This window comes from Armigeres subalbatus, chromosome 3, assembly GCF_024139115.2.
Source record: "Armigeres subalbatus isolate Guangzhou_Male chromosome 3, GZ_Asu_2, whole genome shotgun sequence".
NCBI lineage: Eukaryota > Metazoa > Arthropoda > Insecta > Diptera > Culicidae > Armigeres > Armigeres subalbatus.
Window position 1 is genome coordinate 397,664,234 of NC_085141.1, and position 23,840 is coordinate 397,688,073.

General features: G+C 43.9%; 1 protein-coding gene across 1 annotated transcript in view; it reads right to left on the minus strand.

Moving 5' to 3' along the window:
* LOC134226898 (tetraspanin-2A) overlaps window positions 1-23,840 on the minus strand; it is a 310,417-nt gene that overhangs the window by 24,960 nt on the left and 261,617 nt on the right. Inside the window, exon 3 of the mRNA XM_062707998.1 lies at window positions 8,229-8,405. Coding sequence (XP_062563982.1) covers window positions 8,229-8,405 — 177 coding nt within the window. The remainder of the gene's footprint in view (window positions 1-8,228; window positions 8,406-23,840) is intronic.

Sequence of the window (23,840 nt, forward strand, 5' to 3'; positions counted from 1 at the left end):
TGTTCTGTGGGCGTATCCTTTGTTCACGTACTCTTGAATTTGTCTTTGGAGTGCATCATTCAGAGCAGGATCTTTACTCATTCTGCGTTACAAACACTGGAACCTCCTAAAGGTCATGGAGTAACTGTTTGATAACTTCGTTAACACCAAACCTCCACAGAAGACCTGACTCATATCTTTCATAAGAAAATTATTTTGAGCTTTTTAGTGGAATGTTTTCACCTGTCATAAGACGAGTTTGAACAATCCCATTGAATTCCACCACTTAATTGTATCCTGACAGATACGTATTTCGACCTCAACAGTAAGGCCGTCTTCAGTGTCTTGTACTTGACTCGACTTAGTGTCAGACACTGAAGACGGCCTTACTGTTGAGGTCGAAATACGTATCTGTCAGGATACAATTAAGTGGTGGAATTCAATGGGATTGTTTAAACTCGTCTTATGACAGGTCATATCTTTCGCCAAGTGATGGTTCGTTTCCCGAGTAGAAGAAATTGGCTAAATAATACTTAATTATGTTATTGATACCATACTCTGTTATGAACTAGTCCTGCATAAGAGGTAAAATACCAAAGGAATAATACCAAAAATGAATATGCACAATGCTTGAGCCATAACAAACTCAGTTATTAAATTGAATTTCAATACCAAATGCGTATCCAATTATTATTCGTTTGATATTGAAATGTTATTCCTCAAGTATTCTGCATACAAGTTTTTGGTATTATTTTTGGTATTTTACCTCTTATCTAACGCTAAATCATACCAATTTATGTTATCGAGGTCGTCACTCCTGCTCGGGTTCAATATGTCCAGTGCTTGTCGCTCTTCTTGCTTGGAAGACTATTCACTGGTGAACGAGCGTGAAATGTGCGTCAATTGCTTCTTCCATTTTACTTTGACCACCGCACTCACAGATATTTATGTTTCCTGGATGTCTTATTTTTCTCCGCCATAGATACATCAACTCAAGTGTGTTTTAGCGCCACTGGATGCCCTTCTTCTCCTTTGCACACTTTCAACGGTAGAGCTAGCTAAAGATGAGCAATGCCAATCAGGAATCGTGGAGTTGCGATACTGTATTCCGCTATTGGAAATCCACGGAGATGGGAGTACCCAGCAAACACAAGATCGTATATCATAGCGAATATGTGTACAAAGTGAAGGCCATATACAGGGTATGTCCAAAATAACTGGGATAGGCAAATTCTGGGCATAATTAGATGTGTTGTAACTATGTCAATTATTGTCCGATTTTGACAATTCAGGGATGCCTGAACTAGAAATTTAATGTAGTTTAACTATATGTCCATGGAATCGATCATGGTCATTGGATACTTGAGATATTCCGGGTTTTTCGAAGGTAGGTTCAGGACCGTGATTTTGTGGTGGGTATTAGGATAAGTTGTGGTCAAAAACAGAATAATATTAGTAACCATAAATAAAGTGTAGTAAAGCCGCTCTCAGCAACATCAAGTTTCCACGGAGAAGAGACATTTCTTAAAATTTTAATGTTTGATGTCGTAATTGAATGATTTTCCTGATATACATGTTCAGCTACCTTAGACCTAAACTCATTCAATTACGACATCAAACATTAAAATTTTGATAAGAAAATTATTTTGAGCTTTTTAGTGGAATGTCTTCACTTGTCATAAGACGAGTTAGTACAATCCCATTGAATTCCACCACTTAATTGTATCTTGACAGATACGTATTTCGACCTCAAATGTAAGGCCGTCTTCAGTGTCTCGTAGTCGAGTCAAGTACGAGACACTGAAGACGGCCTTACATTTGAGGTCGAAATACGTATCTGTCAAGATACAATTAAGTGGTGGAATTCAATGGGATTGTACTAACTCGTCTTATGACAAATTAAAATTTTAAGAAATGTCTCTTCTCCGTGGAAACTTGATGTTGCTGAGAGCTTGGAAATCTACCGACAGGTACAAACGCGGTTGTTGAATAAAGATCAAGGAAATGGTAGCTCCTGGCTCTTCAAGTTTATACCTAAGCATTAAGCGCATCAAGCGAGTAGAAATAAGCACCGTAGTAAGATAAGTACCTAGATAAATTATTATACCTACGCATAGTATAAATAGTGTAAGCTGCGATCATTTTTTTCAAGTCGAGTCAAGTACGAGACACTGAAGACGGCCTTACTGTTGAGGTCGAAATACGTATCTGTCAAGATACAATTAAGTGGTGGAATTCAATGGGATTGTATAAACTCGTCTTATGACAGGTGAAAACATTCCACTAAAAGCTCAAAATAATTTTCTTATCAAAATGTCCATTTGTTTAGAATCGGTGCCGATCGGGAGTTTTGAAAGGTACCAGGCCCCAAATTCATTTGAACTTTTTGACCGATCTTCCATTATGATTACATTCCAAAAGTCTTCTGATACGTCAATAATGAAAAACCAATTAAAAAGACGGATCCTAAAGTCGCTGGGGTGCCCCCGGGGAACCTGTAGAAGGGGACATTCCAGTTTTAGCGCCAAAACTGGTCATTCGACGGTTCGTTTTTCATGGTTTTCTATCAGGAAGCGAGGTATGAATAAAATTTGAACCAGTGACGGCCTTGACCGCTTCCACGACCTACAGGTTGTCCCCGGGTACCTGTAGAAAGGGACATTTCAGTTTAGGCGGCAAAACTGATCATTCGACGGTTTGATTTTCATGATTTTCTATCAGGAAGCGAGGTATGGATATAAAATGGACCACTGACGGCTTTGACCGCTTCCGGGACCTACGGATTGTCCTCGGGAACCTGTTGAGGGGACATTTCAGTTTTAGCAGTTTTGTAGCAAAGTAAAAAAAGAAGGAGAAGAGACCTATTCCGAATATTCGTCTTATAATATTATCTTCATTAATCTTTTTTTTTTTCAAAATTGTGAGCGCAAAATCAATGCAAGGATCACTAATTGATTACGGGTAGCCACCATGTGGACCTTCGGAAGTTGCAGACTACGTATCAACCGCGTTTGTGACCGTGCAGAGATTGAAGCAGAGTGATGCGCTTTCAAATTTATTGTAAATATTGCATTCGAGGGGGTGATTAGGAGATCTGGCGTGCAGAAGAATGGCACTATCATCACATGGTCGCATATGTTCCTGATCTTTGCGGATTGACATTGACTACATTGGTAACGATCGCAGGGCAGTAGTGAAGGCTTTTGCCCTAATGAAGAGGGCGAGGATAGGCTAAACCATCGACTTTACCAAGACAGAGTACATGGTTGCAGGTAAAGATAAAGGTAGACCTATTGGTGTTAGGGCTGAGGTAGTGCTTGATGGGGAAGTTCTTGAAGAATTTGTTTATATTTGAACACTTGTGACATGTGGCAAGGACGATTTAAAAATTGCCACATCTTCGAAAGTTTCGAAGCTTCCGGATGCTCACCTAACGGCCACACGGTGTCAATGAATGATCCTCGAATTGATTTTGATCGCACACAGCTACGAAAAAATCGCAGCTTTCTAGGGGGAGTTTCTAGAATTGATTACATTTTCGTCTATTCCGGAGCTTTTGGAGCACCACTTAGTTGCCTCCCGGGACAACGTTTGGTTCTTTCAATGATATTGCTCTCATTTTGCTGGATAAATCGTTTTGTAAATCAGTATGGATTACGACGATGAATTTAAAAATTGGTCTTTTTCTCTGAAGGTTCCGGAGTTCCGGATTTTACTCTCATAATGCTACAACAAGTAATAGTTTCTAGGACGGATTTCCAGAATTACCATTACGCCAACAATAGGTTTATAAAAAATCGCAGCTTCAAAATATAATCTTCTACACCTGGTCATTTCTCCTGATGTTCCAGAACTTTCTAAAATCCACTTAGTGGCCATCCGGGATGAATTCGTAGTCCTTGTATTAATCTTTCTCGCTCATTGCTGCAACACTAAAATACAAATAAGTCTTAGCTTCAGTCAGTTTTCAGAATCGGCAACTTCTCCGGATGTTTCGGAGTTTTCGGTGGACCCCTAAGTTGCCTCCTGGGGTCAATGCGTGGTTCTTGCAATGATTTTGCTCTCAACACACGGGTTACAAAAAACTGCAGATCTCTATTTTTCATTTACATTTAATAAAGATTGATACCAATTATTCTAGGGATCTATTGAAAAGTATTCATGGCCACTTAACACCCTACGGGGAACCTGTCCTGGAATGGAAACTATAAAGTCAGTACGTCTGGTGGCCCTAAAACAATCAGAAACAAACTGCTGAGGCAATTTCAAGAAGTTTGATGTCCATATTGATGCCCAACCTGTTCCGAAATGGCCACTCAAATTTTCACACATCTGTTGAACCCAAGATAATAAACAACAACCTGCTGTGGAAGTTTCAAGAATTTTGGAATTTGGGATCAAATGAGAATTTTTTTTGGCCAACATTGCATATCCACTAAAACCAACCCCCCCCCCTTTTTCCAAATGGCCACTCCGGAGTCAACTTGTCTAGTGAACTCAGAACGCGTCAAGAACGCACGCTAGAATTAATTTCAAGAAGTTTGATACTCATATTGTTGATGTTCCCTTGAAAAGTCTTCATAGCCACCTACGACCCCTCGAAGAACCTGTTCTGGAATGGCCAGTTGAAGATCGGCACGTCTGATGGACTCAAATCAATAAAAATCAACCTGCTCAAGCAATATGATGAAGTTTGATACCCATATTGCTGATTACCTATCAAAATCCACGATCAGTATAATCTATGTAGGCTATGCCCCTAGAAATCCGGATTTCGTGGTAATCCGAGGGACCGGATCGGTCCAATCCTAAAATTCTGAATCGAATGAGCCCAAAACGGTTGAAAACGGTTAAAAATTGCCTAAGATACCAGTTTTGTTTCGTGTGTACCCGGGTACCCTGCCGGTCATTTAAAGGGTAAAAAAATGTCGGAGTCCCTCCCTCCACCCCTCCCTAATCAAAATTTCAGTTGACCCGTACAATCGATTTTGGCCGTCATTATTGAGAATATGACAGAGTTTCAACCTCCTACTATGAAAATTCATTTCGATATCGCCAATTGAATTCCAAAAGGAATCTATGACAAAAGGTCGAAAGACAAAAGGTCGAAAGGACAGAAGGTCGAAAGACAAAAGGTCGAAAAGACAAAAGGTCGAAAGGACAAAAGGTCGAAAAGATAAAACGTCGAAAGGGACAGAAGGTCGAAAGGACAAAAGGTCGAAAGGGACAAAATGTCGAAAAGGACAAAATGTCGAAAGGGACAAATGGTCGAAACGAACAAAATGTCTAAAGTGACAAAAGGTCGATAAAGAACGAGTTGGGTGTATTCTAAAGGAATTTGTTATATGCATTTATTTTCAAGCAGAAATAACACACTTATCTCATCAATCAAAGTTGAAGAATGAGCAATTTTCAAAGAAGGAGTAATTACTATGAGACAATATTATGAATATCTAGATAGTTCTGTTAGAGATAAAAAAGATTGTTGATTTAAGAAATGAATAAAACTTGTATTGTGCGAGACAGTCCTATACAGTTGGCAAAAAAATGCTCTTTTATTTTTCACTATTTTTAACAATTTAATAAAAATCATTGAATGAGTGCAAATAATAGATGGAGATCTAGATTTTCTAAATGTCACTTCAATCTGTCTAAATAGTGCACGCCGCAGCCACTAAAGTGCGCGCATTCACCGGTGTGTAAAGGCTCCCCAAGGCCTAAGCGATTTCATCGCCACGACGGCGGCTGCTTGTTGCCGCGATTATATCGTTGGGTGGATGCTGACAATGCTCCATTTACGCATCCTTACCAACAGAATCGCAGTCGCCAGGCAATAGATTGTTTCGTCGCGTGTGTTTGGGGGAACCTTAATACACGCCGATGTATTTGATGTGCGGCGTGCGCCATTTTGAGAGAACAAAGTGACATTTAGAAATCTCAAACATCCATCTGTACATATTGTATGAGTTTTATGTAATTGTTTAAAAGTGAGAAAAATAAAAAAGCAGAGTTTTGCCAATAGTGCGGGATTGATACTCACCGTTTCAGTTTATTGTCTATTTCGACCTTTTGTGACTTTTGACCTTTTGATCTTATTGATCTTTAGTTTCTTTCAACCTTTTGTCCCGTTCGACGTTTTGTCCTTTTCGACCATTTGTCCCTTCGACCTTTTGTCTTTCGACGTTTTGTCTTTCGACCTTTTGTCCTTTCGACCTTTTGTCCCTAACCCCCAAAAGGTACCCGGGTACCCAGTCGGCCACACAAGGGTTAAACACGGTAGTGAAGCGCTGACTATTTAGAGCGCTGAACTGGGTAGCCAACAAACATTGAAGACGATTGAAGCGCCTATACAGCCAAAAATTGTTCAGCTAAAACATTTGCTTATTCAGCTTAAATTTTTTGTTGGGTAATTACCAAGGTCTGGGAGGATGAGGTTCTGTCGCAGGAGTGCACTCGAGTGGATGGAAGGAGTCGTGTGTCCCATCTACATTATGGGCGATAAACTGGATTGTAGCAACTACCATGCAATCACATTGCTGAACGCTGCATAAAAAATACTCTACAAAATTTTATGCCACCATCTAACATGGTTGCAAGATCATGGGGTCATTGCAGAAATTCCGCGAACACAACGTGCCCACACATCATCTATTAATCGACTTCAAAGCCGCATATGATTCAATCAATCGAGGCCAGCTTGGCAGCTAATGCACGAAAACGGATTTACCGATAAACTGACACGGTTGATCAAGGCGACGATGGATTGGGTGATGTCCCTTTGAAACGCGCAGAGGCTTACGACAAGGTGATGGTCTTTCGTGTCTGCTATTTAACATCGCTTAGGAGGGGGTAATACGAAGGTCAGGAACTGACACGAGTGGTAAGATTTTCACGTCCGTTCAGGTTTAGCTATTTGGTTTCGCCGACGACATTGATATTATGGCACGTAACTTTGAGAACATGGAGAAAGCCTACATCAGACCGAAAAAGTAAGCTGAAAGGATTGGACTAGACAGCAACACGTCGATGACTAAGTACATGCTATAAAGAGGCTCAAGAGAGGACAACGCAAGCCACCCACCACGAGTTTGTATTGGTGGTGACGAAATCGAGGTGGTTGAAGAATTCGTGACCTCCGACCGTTACCAGCAGAGACATTTGGAGACGCATCATGGCAGGAAACCGTACGTAGTTTGGCCTCCGCAAAACGCTCCAATAGAATAGAGTTTACCGCCGTTCTGAACTGACTATCTACAAAACGCTCATAAGACCAGCAGTCCTCTACGGACACTAGAGCTGGACAATGCTCGTGGAGGATCAACGTGCACTTGGAGCTTTCGAGAGGAAAGTGTTTCGTACTATCTATGGCTTGGTGCAGATGGCGGATGGTACGTGGAGGAGGTGAAACAAACACGAGTTGCATCCGCTGTTGGGCGAACCATCCATCGTTCACACCGCGAAAATCGGAAGACTGCGAGGGCTGGGCACGTAGCTAGAAAGTCGGACAATAGCTCAGTGAAATGGTTTTCGACAACGTTCCGACGGGTACAAGAAGGCGAGGTGCGCAACGGGCAAGGTGGATCGATCAAGTGGAAGACGATTTTCGTACCCTCCACAGACTGCGTGGTTGGCAACGTGCAGCCATGAACCGAGTTGACTTTTATTTACGTACTATACAGGCCACTGCGGCCTTAATCTGAGAAATAAATAAATAAATACAGGTGGGACTGACTTGCTATTCACGGCAGTATAGACGATTGCAAAAAGGGACCTATCCACTTATCAGTTATATCTCTAACTCTTTTTATATGCGTTTCAACCATTTTAAATGCACGAGAAAGGAATCTTCACCTCAGGCAGACTAATTTGGGATTTCGTATGACTATTTCTTCTTTAACATCTTTCAAAAGTCATAATATTTTTTAAGCATTAGTCCGAACTCGTGAAACCTAAAAGCAACCAATAGCTTATCTTTGTCATTACAACCACACTCTTATCTAACAGAGAAATCATGTACACAAATAACAATCCATTATCAGCTCCTATTTCATCGTCGTTGCCGACAAGTCTGATTTCATCGTAGCCATAGCCATCGTCATATCCAATATCGTTCCCACAATCACACACACTCCCAGATAATTGGATATTTTTCGCCTCCGAAAAAAAACTGCGTTAATGAATCCCGCCATAATGGACTATATACATTGAATCATAATCCCGTTGTAAGTGAGGGGGTGCTATTGACTTACGCTTTCTTGGATCAGCTTCAGGGCGGCCGACGAGTGCGGGTGCTCCGACGTCATGATGAAGCGCAGCATTGTTTGGCGGATCAATGGCTGGATGCTGGAGTTCATGGTGGAGAAGTCCAGGATGATGGCAGATCCGACGACGGTGCACAGGAACAGGAATACTTGCGTCCCGATGAACTGTGGATGAATTGAAAAGAGAGAGAGACAGAAAGAGATAGTGAGATAATAAAGCGAAATCAGTAATCATTTTCAATTTTGCTCCTCCCCCCGCCGGATGGCAATCTCATCAAAATGCACTTCTTTGTAAGACGAACAGTGCTGTCATGGTGGTTACTCCAAGTTACTCACTGAGTAACCAGCTCTCGGGACCAAAAAAAAAATTTTTTTTGCTTACTTTTCACCGAAACGAAAAATAATTTTCTTCTGAAAAATTTTCCGCTCTCTAAGATCGCTGTTACTGCTCCTACCATTCTAAAATCGTTCCCCCTTATATTCTCCATGTATCCTATTCGGGATTCCCGCTCCCCTAGAACGTATTATTCGAAAATTTTGCACCCCCGTAGATTTTGAAATATGTCCTCTGCAGGATCTCCGCCCTCCTATACGAATCCCTCTAACTGATTTGCGCCTCCTTAGATTAAAAAAAAGTCCTCTACGGGATCTAGAACGTATTATTTGAACTTTTTTGCGCCCCCGTAGAATTTATTTATTTAAATATCTCCACCTTCCTATACGTATTCCTCTAACTTTTTTTTGCGCCCGTAGATTTCAAAATATGTCCTCTACGGGATTTCCGCTCCCCAAAAATGTATTACTCGAACTGTTAGCGCCCCTGTAGATTTAGAAATATGTCCTCGGCAGGATCTCCACCCTCCCATACGTGATCCTCTAACTTTTTTTGCGCCCCTGCAGATTTAAAAATATGTCCTCATCGGGATTTCCGCTCTCCTAGAACGTATTATTCGAACTTTTTTTCGCCCCCGTGGATTTAGAAATATGTCCTCTGTAGGATCTCCACGCCTATATGTATTCCTCTACCTTTTTTGCGCCCCCGTAGATTTCAAAATATGTCCTCTATGGGATTTCTGCTCTCTTAAAACGTATTTTTCGAACTGTTTGCGCCCCCGTAGATTTAGAAATATGTCCTCTGCAGAATCTCCGCTCTCCTATATGTATTCCTCTAACTTTTTTGCGCCCCTATAGATTTGAAAAAAAAATGTCCGCTTCGAGATTTCCGCCCCCCCTAGAAACTTCAAACTTTTTTAGCGCCCCGTATTCCTCTAACTGTTTTGAGTCTCCTTAAATTTAAAAAAAGTACTCTATGGGATTCCCGCCCCAAGAACGTATTATTTGAACTTTTTTGCGCCCCCGTAGAATTTATTTATTTATTTTATTTATTTATCTCTGCCCTACTATACGCCGTATTCCTTTAATTGTTTTGGGCACCCTTAGATTTCAAAATATGTCCCCTGTTGTATCTCCGCCCTCCTATACCTATTCCTCTTGAGCCCTCTTAGATTTCAAAATATGTCCTCTACGGGATTTCCGCTCCCCTAAAACGTATTACTCGAACTGTTTGCGCCCCCGTAGATTTAGGAAAATTGTCCGCTTCGAGATTTTTACCCCCTAGAACGTATTATTCGAACTTTTTTACGCCCCCGTGCATTTAGAAAAATGTACTCTGCAGAATCTCCGCCCTCCTATACGAATCATTCTATTTTGCGCACCCGTACATTTTAAAATATTTCCTCTACAGGATCTCCGCCCTCCTATACGTATTTCTCTAACTTTTTTGCGGCCCTTAGAAATCAAAATATGTGCTCTACGGAATTTCCGCTCCCCTAGAACGTATCATTCAAACTTTTTGCGCCCCGAGGATTTAGAAATATGTACTCTGAAGGATCTCCGCCCTCCTATACGAATTTCTCTATTTTGTGCCCTGTAGATTTTGAAATATGTCCTCTGTGGGATCTCCGCCCTACGGGATTCCCATCCCCTAGAAAGTATTTTTTTTTTTTGCGCCCAAGTTTATACGTATTTCTCCAACTTTTTGCGCCCTGTAGATTGAAAACAAATCCTCTTCAGGGTTTCCGCCTTCATAGAAGGTATCATTCAAACTTTTTGCGCCCCCGTGGATTTAGAAATATGTCCTCTGCAGGATCTCCGCCCTCCTATATGTATTCCTCTAATTTATTTGCGCCCCCTAAGATTTCAAAATATGTCCTCTACGGGATTTCCGCTCCCCTAGAACGTAATTTTCGAACTTTTCAAGCCCCCATAGAATTAGAAATATGTCCTCCGAACTCCTATACGTATTCCTCTAACTTTTTTTTTGCGCAACTGTTGATTTCAAAATATGTCCTCTACGGGATTTCCGCTCCCCTAAAACGTATTATTCGAATTGTTTGCGCCCCCGTAGATTTAGAAATATGTCCTCTGAAGGATCTCCGCCCTCCTATACGTGTTTCTTTAACTTTTTTGCGCCCCTGTAGATTAAAAAAAATGTCCGCTTCGTGATTTCCGCTCCATAAAACGTATTATTCGAACATTATTGCGCCCTCATTAATTTAGAAATATGCCCTCTGCTGGATCTCGGCCCTCCTATATGTATTCCTTTTACTTTTTTGCGCCCTGTAGATTTTCAGAAAATTTTCCGCTTCAGGATTTCCGCCCCTAGAACGTGTTATTCGAACTTTTTGCGCCCCCGTGGATATGAAAATATGTCCTCTGCAGGATCTCCGCCCTCCTATACGAATTTGTTCAACTTTTTTCGCCCCGTAGATTTCAAAATATGTCCTCTACGGGATTTCCGCTCCCCTAGAACGTATTATTCAAACTATTTTGCGCCCCCGTGGATTTAGAAATATGTCCTCTGTAGGATCTCCGCCCTCTTCCATGTATTTATCAAACTTTTTTTTGCGCCCCTGTAGATTTAAATTAAATGTCCTCTGCGGGATTTCCGCTCCCCTAAAACGTATTATCCAAACTTTTTTGCGCCCCCATGGATTTAGAAATATGTCCTCTGCAGGATCTCCGCCCTCCTATATGTATTCCTCTAATTTATTTGCGCCCCCTAAGATTTCAAAATATGTCCTCTACGGGATTTCCGCTCCCCTAGAACGTAATTTTCGAACTTTTCAAGCCCCCATAGATTTAGAAATATGTCCTCCGCACTCCTATACGTATTCCTCTAACTTTTTTGCGCCCCCGTAGATTTCAAAATATGTCCTCTACGGGATTTCCGCTCCCCTAAAACGTATTATTCGAACTGTTTGCGCCCCCGTAGATTTAGCAATATGTCCTCTGAAGGATCTCCGCCCTCCTATACGTGTTCCTTTAACTTTTTTTGCGCCCCTGTAGATTAAAAAAAATTGTCCGCTTCGGGATTTCCGCTCCCCTAAAACGTATTATTCGAACTGTTTGCGCCCCCGTAGATTTAGCAATATGTCCTCTGCTGGATCTCCGCCCTCCTATTTATATTCCTCTTACTTTTTTGCGCCCTGTAGATTTTAAGAAAATTTAAGCTTCGGGATTTCCGCCCCCTAGAACGTATTATTCGAACTTTTTTGCACCCCCGCGGATATGAAAATATGTCCTCTGCAGGATCTCCGCCCTCCTATACGAATTTCTTCAACTTTTTTGCGCCCCCGTAGATTTAGCAATATGTCCTCTACGGGATTTTCGCTCCCCTAGAACGTATTGTTCAAACTTTTTTGCGCCCCCGTGGATTTAGAAATATGTCCTCTGCAAGATCTCCGCCCTCCTATACGTATTCCTCTAACTTTTTTGCGCCCCCTAAGATATCAAAATATGTCCTCCACGGGATTTCCGCTCTCCTAATACGTATTATTCGAACTGTTTGCGCCCCCGTAGATTTAGAAATATGTTCTCTGCAGGATCTCCACCCTCATATAAGTGTTCCTCTAACTTTTTTTTTGCGCCCTGGTAGAATTAAAAAAAATTGTCCGCTTCGGGATTTCCGCTCCCGAGAACGTATTATTCAAACTTTTTTGCGCCCCCGTAGAATTAGAAATATGTCCTCTGCATGATCTCTGCCCTCCTATATGTATTCCTCTTACTTTTTTGCTCCCTGTAGATTAAAAAAAAATGTCAGCTTCGGGATTTCCGCCCCTAGAACGTATTATTCGAACTTTTTTGCGCCCCCGTAGATTTCAAAATATAGATTAAAAAAAAAAGTCCGCTTCGGGATTTCCGCCCCATAAAACGTATTATTCGAACATTATTGCGCCCTCATTTATTTAGAAATATGCCCTCTGCTGGATCTCCGCCCTCCTATATGTATTCCTCTTACTTTTTTGCGCCCTGTGGATTTTAAGAAAATTTTCCGCTTCGGGATTTCCGACCCCTAGAACGTGTTATTCTAACTTTTTTGCGACCCCGGGGATATGAAAATATGTCGTCTGCAGGATCTCCGCCCTCCTATTCGAATTTGTTCAACTTTTTTTGCGCCCCCGTAGATTTCAAAATATGTCCTCTACGAGATTTCCACTACCCTAGAACGTATTATTACAACTTTTTTGCGCCCCCATGGATTTGAAAAGATGTACTCTGTGTGATCTCCGCCCTCTTATATGTAGGTATTCATCTAACTTTTTTTGAGCCCTGTAGATAAACAAAAATGTCCTCTGCGGGATTTCCGCTTCCCTAAAACGTATTATCCAAACTTTTTTGCGCCCCGTGGATTTAGAAATATGTCCTCTGCAGGATCTCCGCCCTCCTATACGTATTCCTCTAATTCATTTGCGCCCCCTAAGATTTCAAAATATGTCCTCTACGGGATTTCCGCTCCCCTAGAACGTAATTTTCGAACTTTTCAGGCCCCCATAGATTTAGAAATATGTCCTCCGAACTCCAATACGTATTCCTCTAACTTTTTTTGCGCAACTGATGATTTAAAAAGAAAAATTCCGCTTCCGATTTCCGTATTGTTTAAACTTTAATGACCGCGCCACCACCGCCTAACCCCCCCGGGATTTAGAAATGTATCCTCTGCAGAATCTCCGCCATCCTATACGTATTCCTCTAACTTTTTTGCGCCCCCGTAGATTCCAAAATATGTCCTCCACGGGATTTCCGCTCCCCTCAAACGTATTATTCGAACTGTTTGCGCCCCCGTAGATTTAGCAATATGTCCTCTGAAGGATCTCCGCCCGCCAACACGTGTTCCTTTAATTTTTTTGCACCCTGTAGATTGAAAAAAATGTCCGCTTCGGGATTTCCGCTTCCGAGAACGTATTATTCAAAGTTTTTTGCGCCCCCGTAGAATTATAAATATGTCCCCTGCATGATCTCTGCCCCTCTGCCCTCCTATATGTATTCCTCTTACATTTTTGCTCCCTGTAGATTTTGAAAAATATGTCCTCTACGGGACTTCCGCTCCCCTAAAACGTATTATTCGAACTGTTTGCGCCCCCGTAGATTTAGCAATATGTCCTCTACGGGACTTCCGCTCCCCTAAAACGTATTATTCGAACTGTTTGCGCCCCCGTAGATTTAGCAATATGTCCTCTGAAGGATCTCCGCCCTCCTATACGTGTTCCTTTAACTTTTTTTGCACCCCTGTAGATTAAAAAAAATTGTCCGCTTCGGGATTTCCGCCCCATAAAACGTATTATTCGAACATTATTGCGCCCTCATTAATTTAGAAATATGCACTCTGCTGGATCTCCGCCCTCCTATATGTATTCCTCTTACTTTTTGCGCCCTGTAGATTTTAAGAAAATTTTCCGCTTCGAACTTTTTTGCGCCCCCGTAGATTTCAAAATATGTCCTCTACAGGATCTACGCCCTCCTATACGAATTTCTTCAACTTTTTGCGCCCCCGTAGATTTCAAAATATGTCCTCTACGGGATTTTCGCTCCCCTAGAACGTATTATTCAAACTTTTTTGCGCCCCCGTGGATTTAGAAATATGTCCTCTGCAGGATCTCCGCCCTCCTATACGTATTCCTCTAATTTATTTGCGCCCTCTAAGATTTCAAAATATGTCCTCTACGGGATTTCCGCTCCCCTAGAACGTAATTTTGGAACTTTTCAAGCCCCAAAGATTTAGAAATATGTCCTCCGAACTCCTATACGTATTCCTCTAACTTTTTGCGCCCCTAAGATTTCAAAATATGTCCTACACCGGATTTCCGCTCCCCTAAAACGTATTATTCGAACTGTTTGCGCCCCGTAGATTTAGCAATATGTCCTCTGAAGGATCTCCGCCCTCCTATACGTGTTCCTTTAACTTTTTTGCACCCTGTATATTAGGAAAAAATTGTCTGCTTCGGGATTTCCGCCCCATAAAACGTATTATTCGAACATTATTGCGCCCTAATGAATGGAGAAAGATGCTCTCTTCTGGAGCGCCGCCCTGCTATATGGGTTCCTCTTACTATTTTGCGCCCTGTGGGTTGTAAGAAAATTTTCCGCTTCGGGATTTCCGCCCCTAGAACGTATTATTGGAACTTTTTGCGCCCCGTGAATATGAAAATATGTCCTCTGCAGGATCTCCGCCCTCCTATACGAATTTCTTCAACTTTTTGCGTCCCCGTAGATTTCAAAATATGTCCTCTACGGGATTTTCGCTCCCATAGAACGTATTATTCAAACTTTTTGCGCTCCCGTGGATTTAGAAATATGTCCTCTGTAGGATCTCCGCCCTCCTATACGAATTCTTCCATTTTGCGCCCCTCTGCAGGATCTCCGCCCTCCTATATGTATTCCTCTAACTTTTTACGCCCCTTAGATTTCAAAATATGTCCTCTACGGGATTTCCGCTCCCCTAGAACGTATTATTAAAAAAAATTGCGCCCCCATGGATTTAGAAATATGTCCTCTGTAGGATCTCCGCCATCCTATATGAATTCCTCTAACTTATTTGCGCCCCTGTAGATAAAAAAAATGGTTCTCTGGAGGATTTCCGCTCCCCTAAAACATATTATTTTAACTTTTTTGCGCCCCCTTGGATTTAGAAATATGTCCTCTGTAAGATCTCCGCCCTCCTATACGAATTCCTCTATTTTGCGCCCCCATAGATTTTGAAATATGTCCTCTGCAGGATCTCCGCCTTCCTATACACGTATTCCTCTAACTTTTTTGCGCCCCTGTAGATTTAAAAAAAATGTCCGCTACAGGATAACCCTTTGCAGGATCTCCTATACCTATGTTCTGGGCTGCGAGAATCAGCGAAAAATGCATCCGGAAGATTTTGTTTACAAATTACGGGGGAAACATCCGGAAAGCAGCGGGAATGCTTCCGGACGCGTTCGTTTCATAATGGTACGTTTCGTATCAATAATCCCCAGCATTCAGAGGCTGTTCCAACACGGAAACCATGCGAAATGTTTGTTCCGAGATGCGAGAATCAGCAAAAAATGCATCCGGAATATTTTGTTTACAAATCACAGGGGGAAACATCCGGAAAGCAGCGGGAATGCTTCCGGACGCGTTCGTTTCATGATGGTACGCTTGGAATCAACAATCCCCAGCATTCAGAGGCCATTCCAATGCGGGAACCATGCGATCTGTATGTTCCGGGCTTACAAATTACGGGGGAAACAGCCGGAAAGCAGCGGGAATGCTTCCGGACGCGTTCGTTTCATGATGGTACGCTTCGAATCAACAATCCCCAGCATTCAGAGGCCATTCCAATGCGGGAACCATGCGATCTGTATGTTCCGGGCTGCGAGAATCAGCAAAAAATGCATCCGGAAGATTTTGTTTACAAATCACAGGGGGAAACATCCGGAAAGCAGCGGGAATGCTTCCGGACGCGTTCGTTTCATGATGGTACGCTTCGAATCAACAATCCCCAGCATTCAGAGGCCATTCCAATGCGGGAACCATGCGATCTGTATGTTCCGGGCTGCGAGAATCAGCGAAAAATGCATCCGGAAGATTTTGTTTACAAATATCGGGAGGAAGCAGCCTGGGGGCAGCGGGAATGCTTCCGGACGCGTTCGTTCCATGATGGTACGCTTCGAATCAACAATCCCCAGCATTCAGAGGCCATTCCAATGCGGGAACCATGCGATCTGTATGTTCCGGGCTGCGAGATTCAGCGAAAAATGCATCCGGAAGATTTTGTTTACAAATTACGGGGGAAACATCCGGAAAGCAGCGGGAATGCTTCCGGACGCGTTCGTTTCATGATGGTACGCTTCGAATCAACAATCCCCAGCATTCAGAGGCCATTCCAATGCGGGAACCAAGCGAAATGTTTGTTCCGTGATGCGAGAATCAGCAAAAAATGCATCCGGAAGATTTTGTTTACAAATCACAGGAGGAAACATCCAGATAGCAGCGGGAATGCTTCCGGACGCGTTCGTTCCATGATGGTACGCTTCGAATCAACAATCCCCAGCATTCAGAGGCCATTCCAATGCGGGAACCAAGCGAAATGTTTGTTCCGGGATGCGAGAATCACCAAAAAATGCATCCGGAAGATTTTGTTTACAAATCACAGAAGGAAACATCCAGAAAGCAGCGAGAATGCTTCCGGACGCGTTGGTTTCATGATGGTACGCTTCGAATCAACAATCCCCAGCATTCAGAGGCCATTCCAATGCGGGAACCATGCGATCTGTATGTTCCGGGCTGCGAGATTCAGCGAAAAATGCATCCGGAAGATTTTGTTTACAAATTACGGGGGAAACATCCGGAAAGCAGCGGAAATGCTTCCGGACGCGTTCGTTTCATGATGGTACGCTTCGAATCAACAATCCCCAGCATTCAGAGGCCATTCCAATGCGGGAACCATGCGATCTGTATGTTCCGGGCTGCGAGATTCAGCGAAAAATGCATCCGGAAGATTTTGTTTACAAATTACGGGGGAAACATCCGGAAAGCAGCGGGAATGCTTCCGGACGCGTTCGTTCCATGATGGTACGCTTCGAATCAACAATCCCCAGCATTCAGAGGCCATTCCAATGCGGGAACCATGCGATCTGTATGTTCCGGGCTGCGAGATTCAGCGAAAAATGCATCCGGAAGATTTTGTTTACAAATTACGGGGGAAACATCCGGAAAGCAGCGGAAATGCTTCCGGACGCGTTCGTTCCATGATGGTACGCTTCGAATCAACAATCCCCAGCATTCAGAGGCTGTTCCAATACGGGAACCAAGCGAAATGTTTGTTCCGGGATGCGAGAATCAGCGAAAAATGCATCCGAAAGATTTTGTTTAGAAATTAGGGGGGAATCATCCGGAAAGCAGCGGGAATGCTTCCGGACGCATTCGTTTCATGATGGTACGCTTGGAATCAACAATCCCCAGCATTCAGAGGCCATTCCAATGCAGGAACCATGCGACCTGTTTGTTCCGGGCTGCGAGATTCAACGAAAAATGCATCCGGAAGATTTTGTTTACAAATTACGGGGGAAACATCCGGAAAGCAGCGGGAATGCTTCCGGACGCGTTCGTTTCATGATGGTACGCTTCGAATCAACAATCCCCAGCATTCAGAGGCCATTCCAATGCGGGAACCATGCGATCTGTATGTTCCGGGCTGCGAGATTCAGCGAAAAATGCATCCGGAAGATTTTGTTTACAAATTACGGGGGAAAGCAGCGGTAATGCTTCCGGACGCGTTCGTTTCATGATGGTACGCTTCGAATCAACAATCCCCAGCATTCAGAGGCTGTTCCAATACGGGAACCAAGCGAAATGTTTGTTCCGGGATGCGAGAATCAGCGAAAAATGCATCCGAAAGATTTTGTTTAGAAATTAGGGGGGAATCATCCGGAAAGCAGCGGGAATGCTTCCGGACGCATTCGTTTCATGATGGTACGCTTGGAATCAACAATCCCCAGCATTCAGAGGCCATTCCAATGCGGGAACCATGCGATCTGTATGTTCCGGGCTGCGAGATTCAACGAAAAATGCATCCGGAAGATTTTGTTTACAAATTACGGAAACATCCGGAAAGCAGCGGGAATGCTTCCGGACGCGTTCGTTTCATGATGGTACGCTTCGAATCAACAATCCCCAGCATTCAGAGGCCATTCCAATGCAGGAACCATGCGATCTGTATGTTCCGGGCTGCGAGATTAAGCGAAAAATGCATCCGGAAGATTTTGTTTACAAATTACAGAAACATCCGGAAAGCAGCGGGAATGCTTCCGGACGCGTTCGTTTCATGATGGTACGCTTCGAATCAACAATCCCCAGCATTCAGAGGCTGTTCCAATACGGGAACCAAGCGAAATGTTTGTTCCGGGATGCGAGAATCAGCGAAAAATGCATCCGAAAGATTTTGTTTAGAAATTAGGGGGGAATCATCCGGAAAGCAGCGGGAATGCTTCCGGACGCATTCGTTTCATGATGGTACGCTTGGAATCAACAATCCCCAGCATTCAGAGGCCATTCCAATGCGGGAACCATGCGATCTGTATGTTCCGGGCTGCGAGATTCAACGAAAAATGCATCCGGAAGATTTTGTTTACAAATTACGGGGGAAACATCCGGAAAGCAGCGGGAATGCTTCCGGACGCGTTCGTTTCATGATGGTACGCTTCGAATCAACAATCCCCAGCATTCAGAGGCCATTCCAATGCGGGAACCATGCGATCTGTATGTTCCGGGCTGCGAGACTAAGCAAAAAATGCATTCGAAAGATTTTATTCACCAGTTACGGGGAAAACATCCGGAAAGCAGCGGGAATGCTTCCGGACGCGTTCGTTTCATGATGGTACGCTTGGAATCAACCATCCCCAGCATTCAGAGGCCATTCCAATGCGGGAACCATGCGATCTGTATGTTCCGGGCTGCGAGATTCAGCGAAAATGCATCCGGAAGATTTTGTTTACAAATCACAGGGGAAACATCCGGAAAGCAGCGGAATGCTTCCGGACGCGTTCGTTCCATGATGGTACGCTGAATCAACAATCCCCAGCATTCAGAGGCCATTCCAATGCGGAAACCATGCGATCTGTATGTTCCGGGCTGCGAGATTCAGCGAAAAATGCATCCGGAAGATTTTGTTTACAAATTACGGGGAAACATCCGGAAAGCAGCGGGAATTCTTCCGGACGCGTTCGTTTCATGATGGTACGCTTCGAATCAACAATCCCCAGCATTAAGAGGCTGTTCCAATACAGGAACCAAGCGAAATGTTTGTTCCGGGATGCGAGATTAAGCGAAAAATGCATCCGGAAGATTTTGTTTAGAAATTAGGGGAAACATCCGGAAAGCAGCGGAATGCTTCCGGACGCGTTCGTTTCATGATGGTACGCTTCGAATCAACAATCCCCAGCATTCAGAGGCCATTCCAATGCGGGAACCAAGCGAAATGTTTGTTCCGGGATGCGAGAATCAGCAGAAAATGCTTCCGGAAGATTTTGTTTACAAATCACAGGAGGAAACATCCAGAAAGCAGCGGGAATGCTTCCGGACGCGTTCGTTCCATAATGGTACGCTTCGAATCAACAATCCCCAGCATTCAGAGGCTGTTCCAATACGGGAACCAAGCGAAATGTTTGTTCCGGGATGCGAGAATCAGCGAAAAATGCATCCGGAAGATTTTGTTTAGAAATTAGGGGGGAAACATCCGGAAAGCAGCGGGAATGCTTCCGGACGCATTCGTTTCATGATGGTACGCTTGGAATCAACAATCCCCAGCATTCAGAGGCCATTCCAATGCGGGAACCATGCGATCTGTATGTTCCGGGCTGCGAGATTCAGCGAAAAATGCATCCGGAAGATTTTGTTTACAAATTACGGGGGAAACAGCCGGAAAGCAGCGAGAATGCTTCCGGACGCGTTCGTTTCATGATGGTACGCTTCGAATCAACAATCCCCAGCATTCAGAGGCCATTCCAATGCGGGAACCATGCGATCTGTATGTTCCGGGCTGCGAGATTCAGCGAAAAATGCATCCGGAAGATTTTGTTTACAAATTACGGGGGAAACATCCGGAAAGCAGCGGGAATGCTTCCGGACGCGTTCGTTTCATGATGGTACGCTTGGAATCAACAATCCCCAGCATTCAGAGGCCATTCTAATGCGGGAACCATGCGATTTGTATGTTCCGGGCTGCGAGATTCAGCGAAAATGCATCCGGAAGATTTTGTTTACAAATCACGGGAAACATCCGGAAAGCAGCGGGAATGCTTCCGGACGCGTTCGTTCCATGATGGTACGCTTCGAATCAACAATCCCCAGCATTCAGAGGCCATTCCAATGCGGGAACCATGCGATCTGTATGTTCCGGGCTGCGAGATTCAGCGAAAAATGCATCCGGAAGATTTTGTTTACAAATTACGGGGGAAACATCCGGAAAGCAGCGGGAATGCTTCCGGACGCGTTCGTTTCATGATGGTACGCTTCGAATCAACAATCCCCAGCATTCAGAGGCCATTCCAATGCGGGAACCAAGCGAAATGTTTGTTCCGGGATGCGAGAATCAGCAGAAAATGCTTCCGGAAGATTTTGTTTACAAATCACAGGAGGAAACATCCAGAAAGCAGCGGGAATGCTTCCGGACGCGTTCGTTTCATGATGAGCGCTTCGGATCACAATCCCCAGCATTTTGAGTTCAATTCGGTTGCTTCAACGCGATAGTAGAATGAGCGCTCGACTGAGTCCATGAGGACGAGCGCAGTGTCGATATGAGTTCAAAATGGTAGCACTTATGGATGATAGTGGACTGAGCGCTGGATTGAGCGTGTCGTGAGGTCAGAGATAGTGGCATTGAGCTTGAGCTCAATCAATTTGATTGCTCTAATGAGATAGTAGAATGAGCGCTCGTCTGAGGACAGGCACAGTGTCGATAGGAGATCAATATGGTTGAACTCATGTGATATAGTGAATTGAGCGCTCGTTTGAGGTCCGTGAGGGTGGTCGCAGTGTTGAAATGGGTTCAATTTGATTGCAGTTGTAAGTGATGATAGTGGCGAGAGCGCTCGTCTGAGTCCTTAAGAGCGGGCACAGTGTCGATATAAGTTTCATTTGGTTGTACTTATGTGATGATAGTGGCATGAGCGCTCGTTGGAGTCCATATGAGGGCGGTCCCAATATCATTTTGAGTTCAATTCGGTAGCTTCAACGCGATAGTAGATTGAGCGCTCGTCTGAGTCCATGAGGACGAGCGCAGTGTCGATATGAGTTCAATTTGGTTGCACTTATGTGATGATAGTGGATTGAGCGCTCGTCTGAGTCCATGAGGGCGGGCGCAGTATCGATATGAGTTCAATTTGGTTGCACTTATGTGATGATAGTGGATTGAGCGCTCGTCTGAGTCAATAAGGGCGAGCGCAGTGTCGATATGAGTTCAATTTGGTTGCACTTATGTGATGATAGTGGATTGAGCGCTCGTCTGAGTCAATGAGGGCCGGCGCAGTACCGATATGAGTTCAATTTGGTTGCACTTATGTGTTGATAGTGGATTGAGCGCTCGTCTGAGTCAATGAGGGTGGGCGCAGTATCGATATGAGTTCAATTTGGTTGCACTTATGTGTTGATAGTGGATTGAGCGCTCGTCTGAGTCAATGAGGGCGGGCGCAGTGTTGATATGAGTTCAATTTGGTTTCTCTTATGTGATGATAGTGGATTGAGCGCTCGTCTGAGTCAATGAGGGCGAGCGCAGTGTCGATATGACTTCAATTTGGTTGCACTTATGGGATGATAGGGGATTGAGCGCTCGTCTGAGTCAATGAGGGCGGGCGCAGTATCGATATGAGTTCAATTTGGTTGCACTTATGTGTTGATAGTGGATTGAGCGCTCGTCTGAGTCAATGAGGGTGGGCGCAGTATCGATATGAGTTCAATTTGGTTGCACTTATGTGTTGATAGTTGATTGAGCGCTCGTCTGGAGTCATTGAGGGCGGGCGCAGTATTGATATGAGTTCAATTTGGTTGCACTTATGTGATGATAGTGGATTGAGCGCTCGTCTGAGTCAATGAGGGTGGGCGCAGTGTCGATATGAGTTCAATTTGGTTGCACTTATGTAATGATAGTGGATTGAGCGCTCGTCTGAGTCCATGAGGGCGGGCGCAGTATCGATATGAGTTCAATTTGGTTGCACTTATGTGATGATAGTGGATTGAGCGCTCGTCTGAGTCAATAAGGGCGAGCGCAGTGTCGATATGAGTTCAATTTGGTTGCACTTATGTGATGATAGTGGATTGAGCGCTCGTCTGAGTCAATGAGGGCGGGCGCAGTATCGATATGAGTTCAATTTGGTTGCACTTATGTGTTGATAGTGGATTGAGCGCTCGTCTGAGTCAATGAGGGTGGGCGCAGTATCGATATGAGTTCAATTTGGTTGCACTTATGTGTTGATAGTGGATTGAGCGCTCGTCTGAGTCAATGAGGGTGGGCGCAGTGTTGATATGAGTTCAATTTGGTTTCTCTTATGTGATGATAGTGGATTGAGCACTCGTCTGAGTCAATGAGGGCGGGCGCAGTGTCGATATGACTTCAATTTGGTTGCACTTATGTGATGATAGTGGATTGAGCGCTCGTCTGAATCAATGAGGGCGGGCGCTGTGTCGATTTGAGTTCAATTTGGTTGCACTTATGTGATGATAGTGGATTGAGCGCTCGTCTGAATCAATGAGGGTGGGCGCTGTGTCGATTTGAGTTCAATTTGGTTGCACTTATGTGATGATAGTGGATTGAGAGCTCGTCTGAGTCAATGAGGGCGGGCGCAGTGTCGATATGACTTCTATTTGGTTGCACTTATGTGATGATAGTGGATTGAGCGCTCGTCTGAATCAATGAGGGCGGGCGCTGTGTCGATTTGAGTTCAATTTGGTTGCACTTATGTGATGATAGTGGATTGAGCGCTCGTCTGAGTCAATGAGGGCGGGCGCAGTGTCGATATGACTTCTATTTGGTTGCACTTATGTGATGATAGTGGATTGAGCGCTCGTCTGAGTCAATGAGGGCGGGCGCAGTGTTGATATGAGTTCAATTTGGTTTCTCTTATGTGATGATAGTGGATTGAGCACTCGTCTGAGTCAATGAGGGCGGGCGCAGTGTCGATATGACTTCAATTTGGTTGCACTTATGTGATGATAGTGGATTGAGCGCTCGTCTGAATCAATGAGGGCGGGCGCTGTGTCGATTTGAGTTCAATTTGGTTGCACTTATGTGATGATAGTGGATTGAGCGCTCGTCTGAGTCCATGAGGGCGGGCGCAGTATCGATATGAGTTCAATTTGGTTGCACTTATGTGATGATAGTGGATTGAGAGCTCGTCTGAGTCAAGGAGAGCGGGCGCAGTATCGATATGAGTTCTATTTGGTTGCACTTATGTGATGATAGTGGATTGAGTGTCGCAGTGTCGATATGAGTTCAATTTTGTTGCACTTATGTGATGATAATGCATTGAGCGCACGTCTGAGTCAATGAGGGCGGGCGCTGTGTCGATATGAGTTCAATTTGGTTGCACTTATGTGATGATACACGATAAGAAATATGCACGTCCATGAGAATTGTTTTACATTTGAATTTGCACTACTTTAGAATCCAATCAATATTGATAGCTGACCTTTTCAAATTCAAAGACCAGCACTTCCATTTGACGTGCACACTATTTTGATTGTAAAACTAGGAAAATAAAAAAATAATCACCGAAGCCTAGATTTGATTAGCGTACCGTT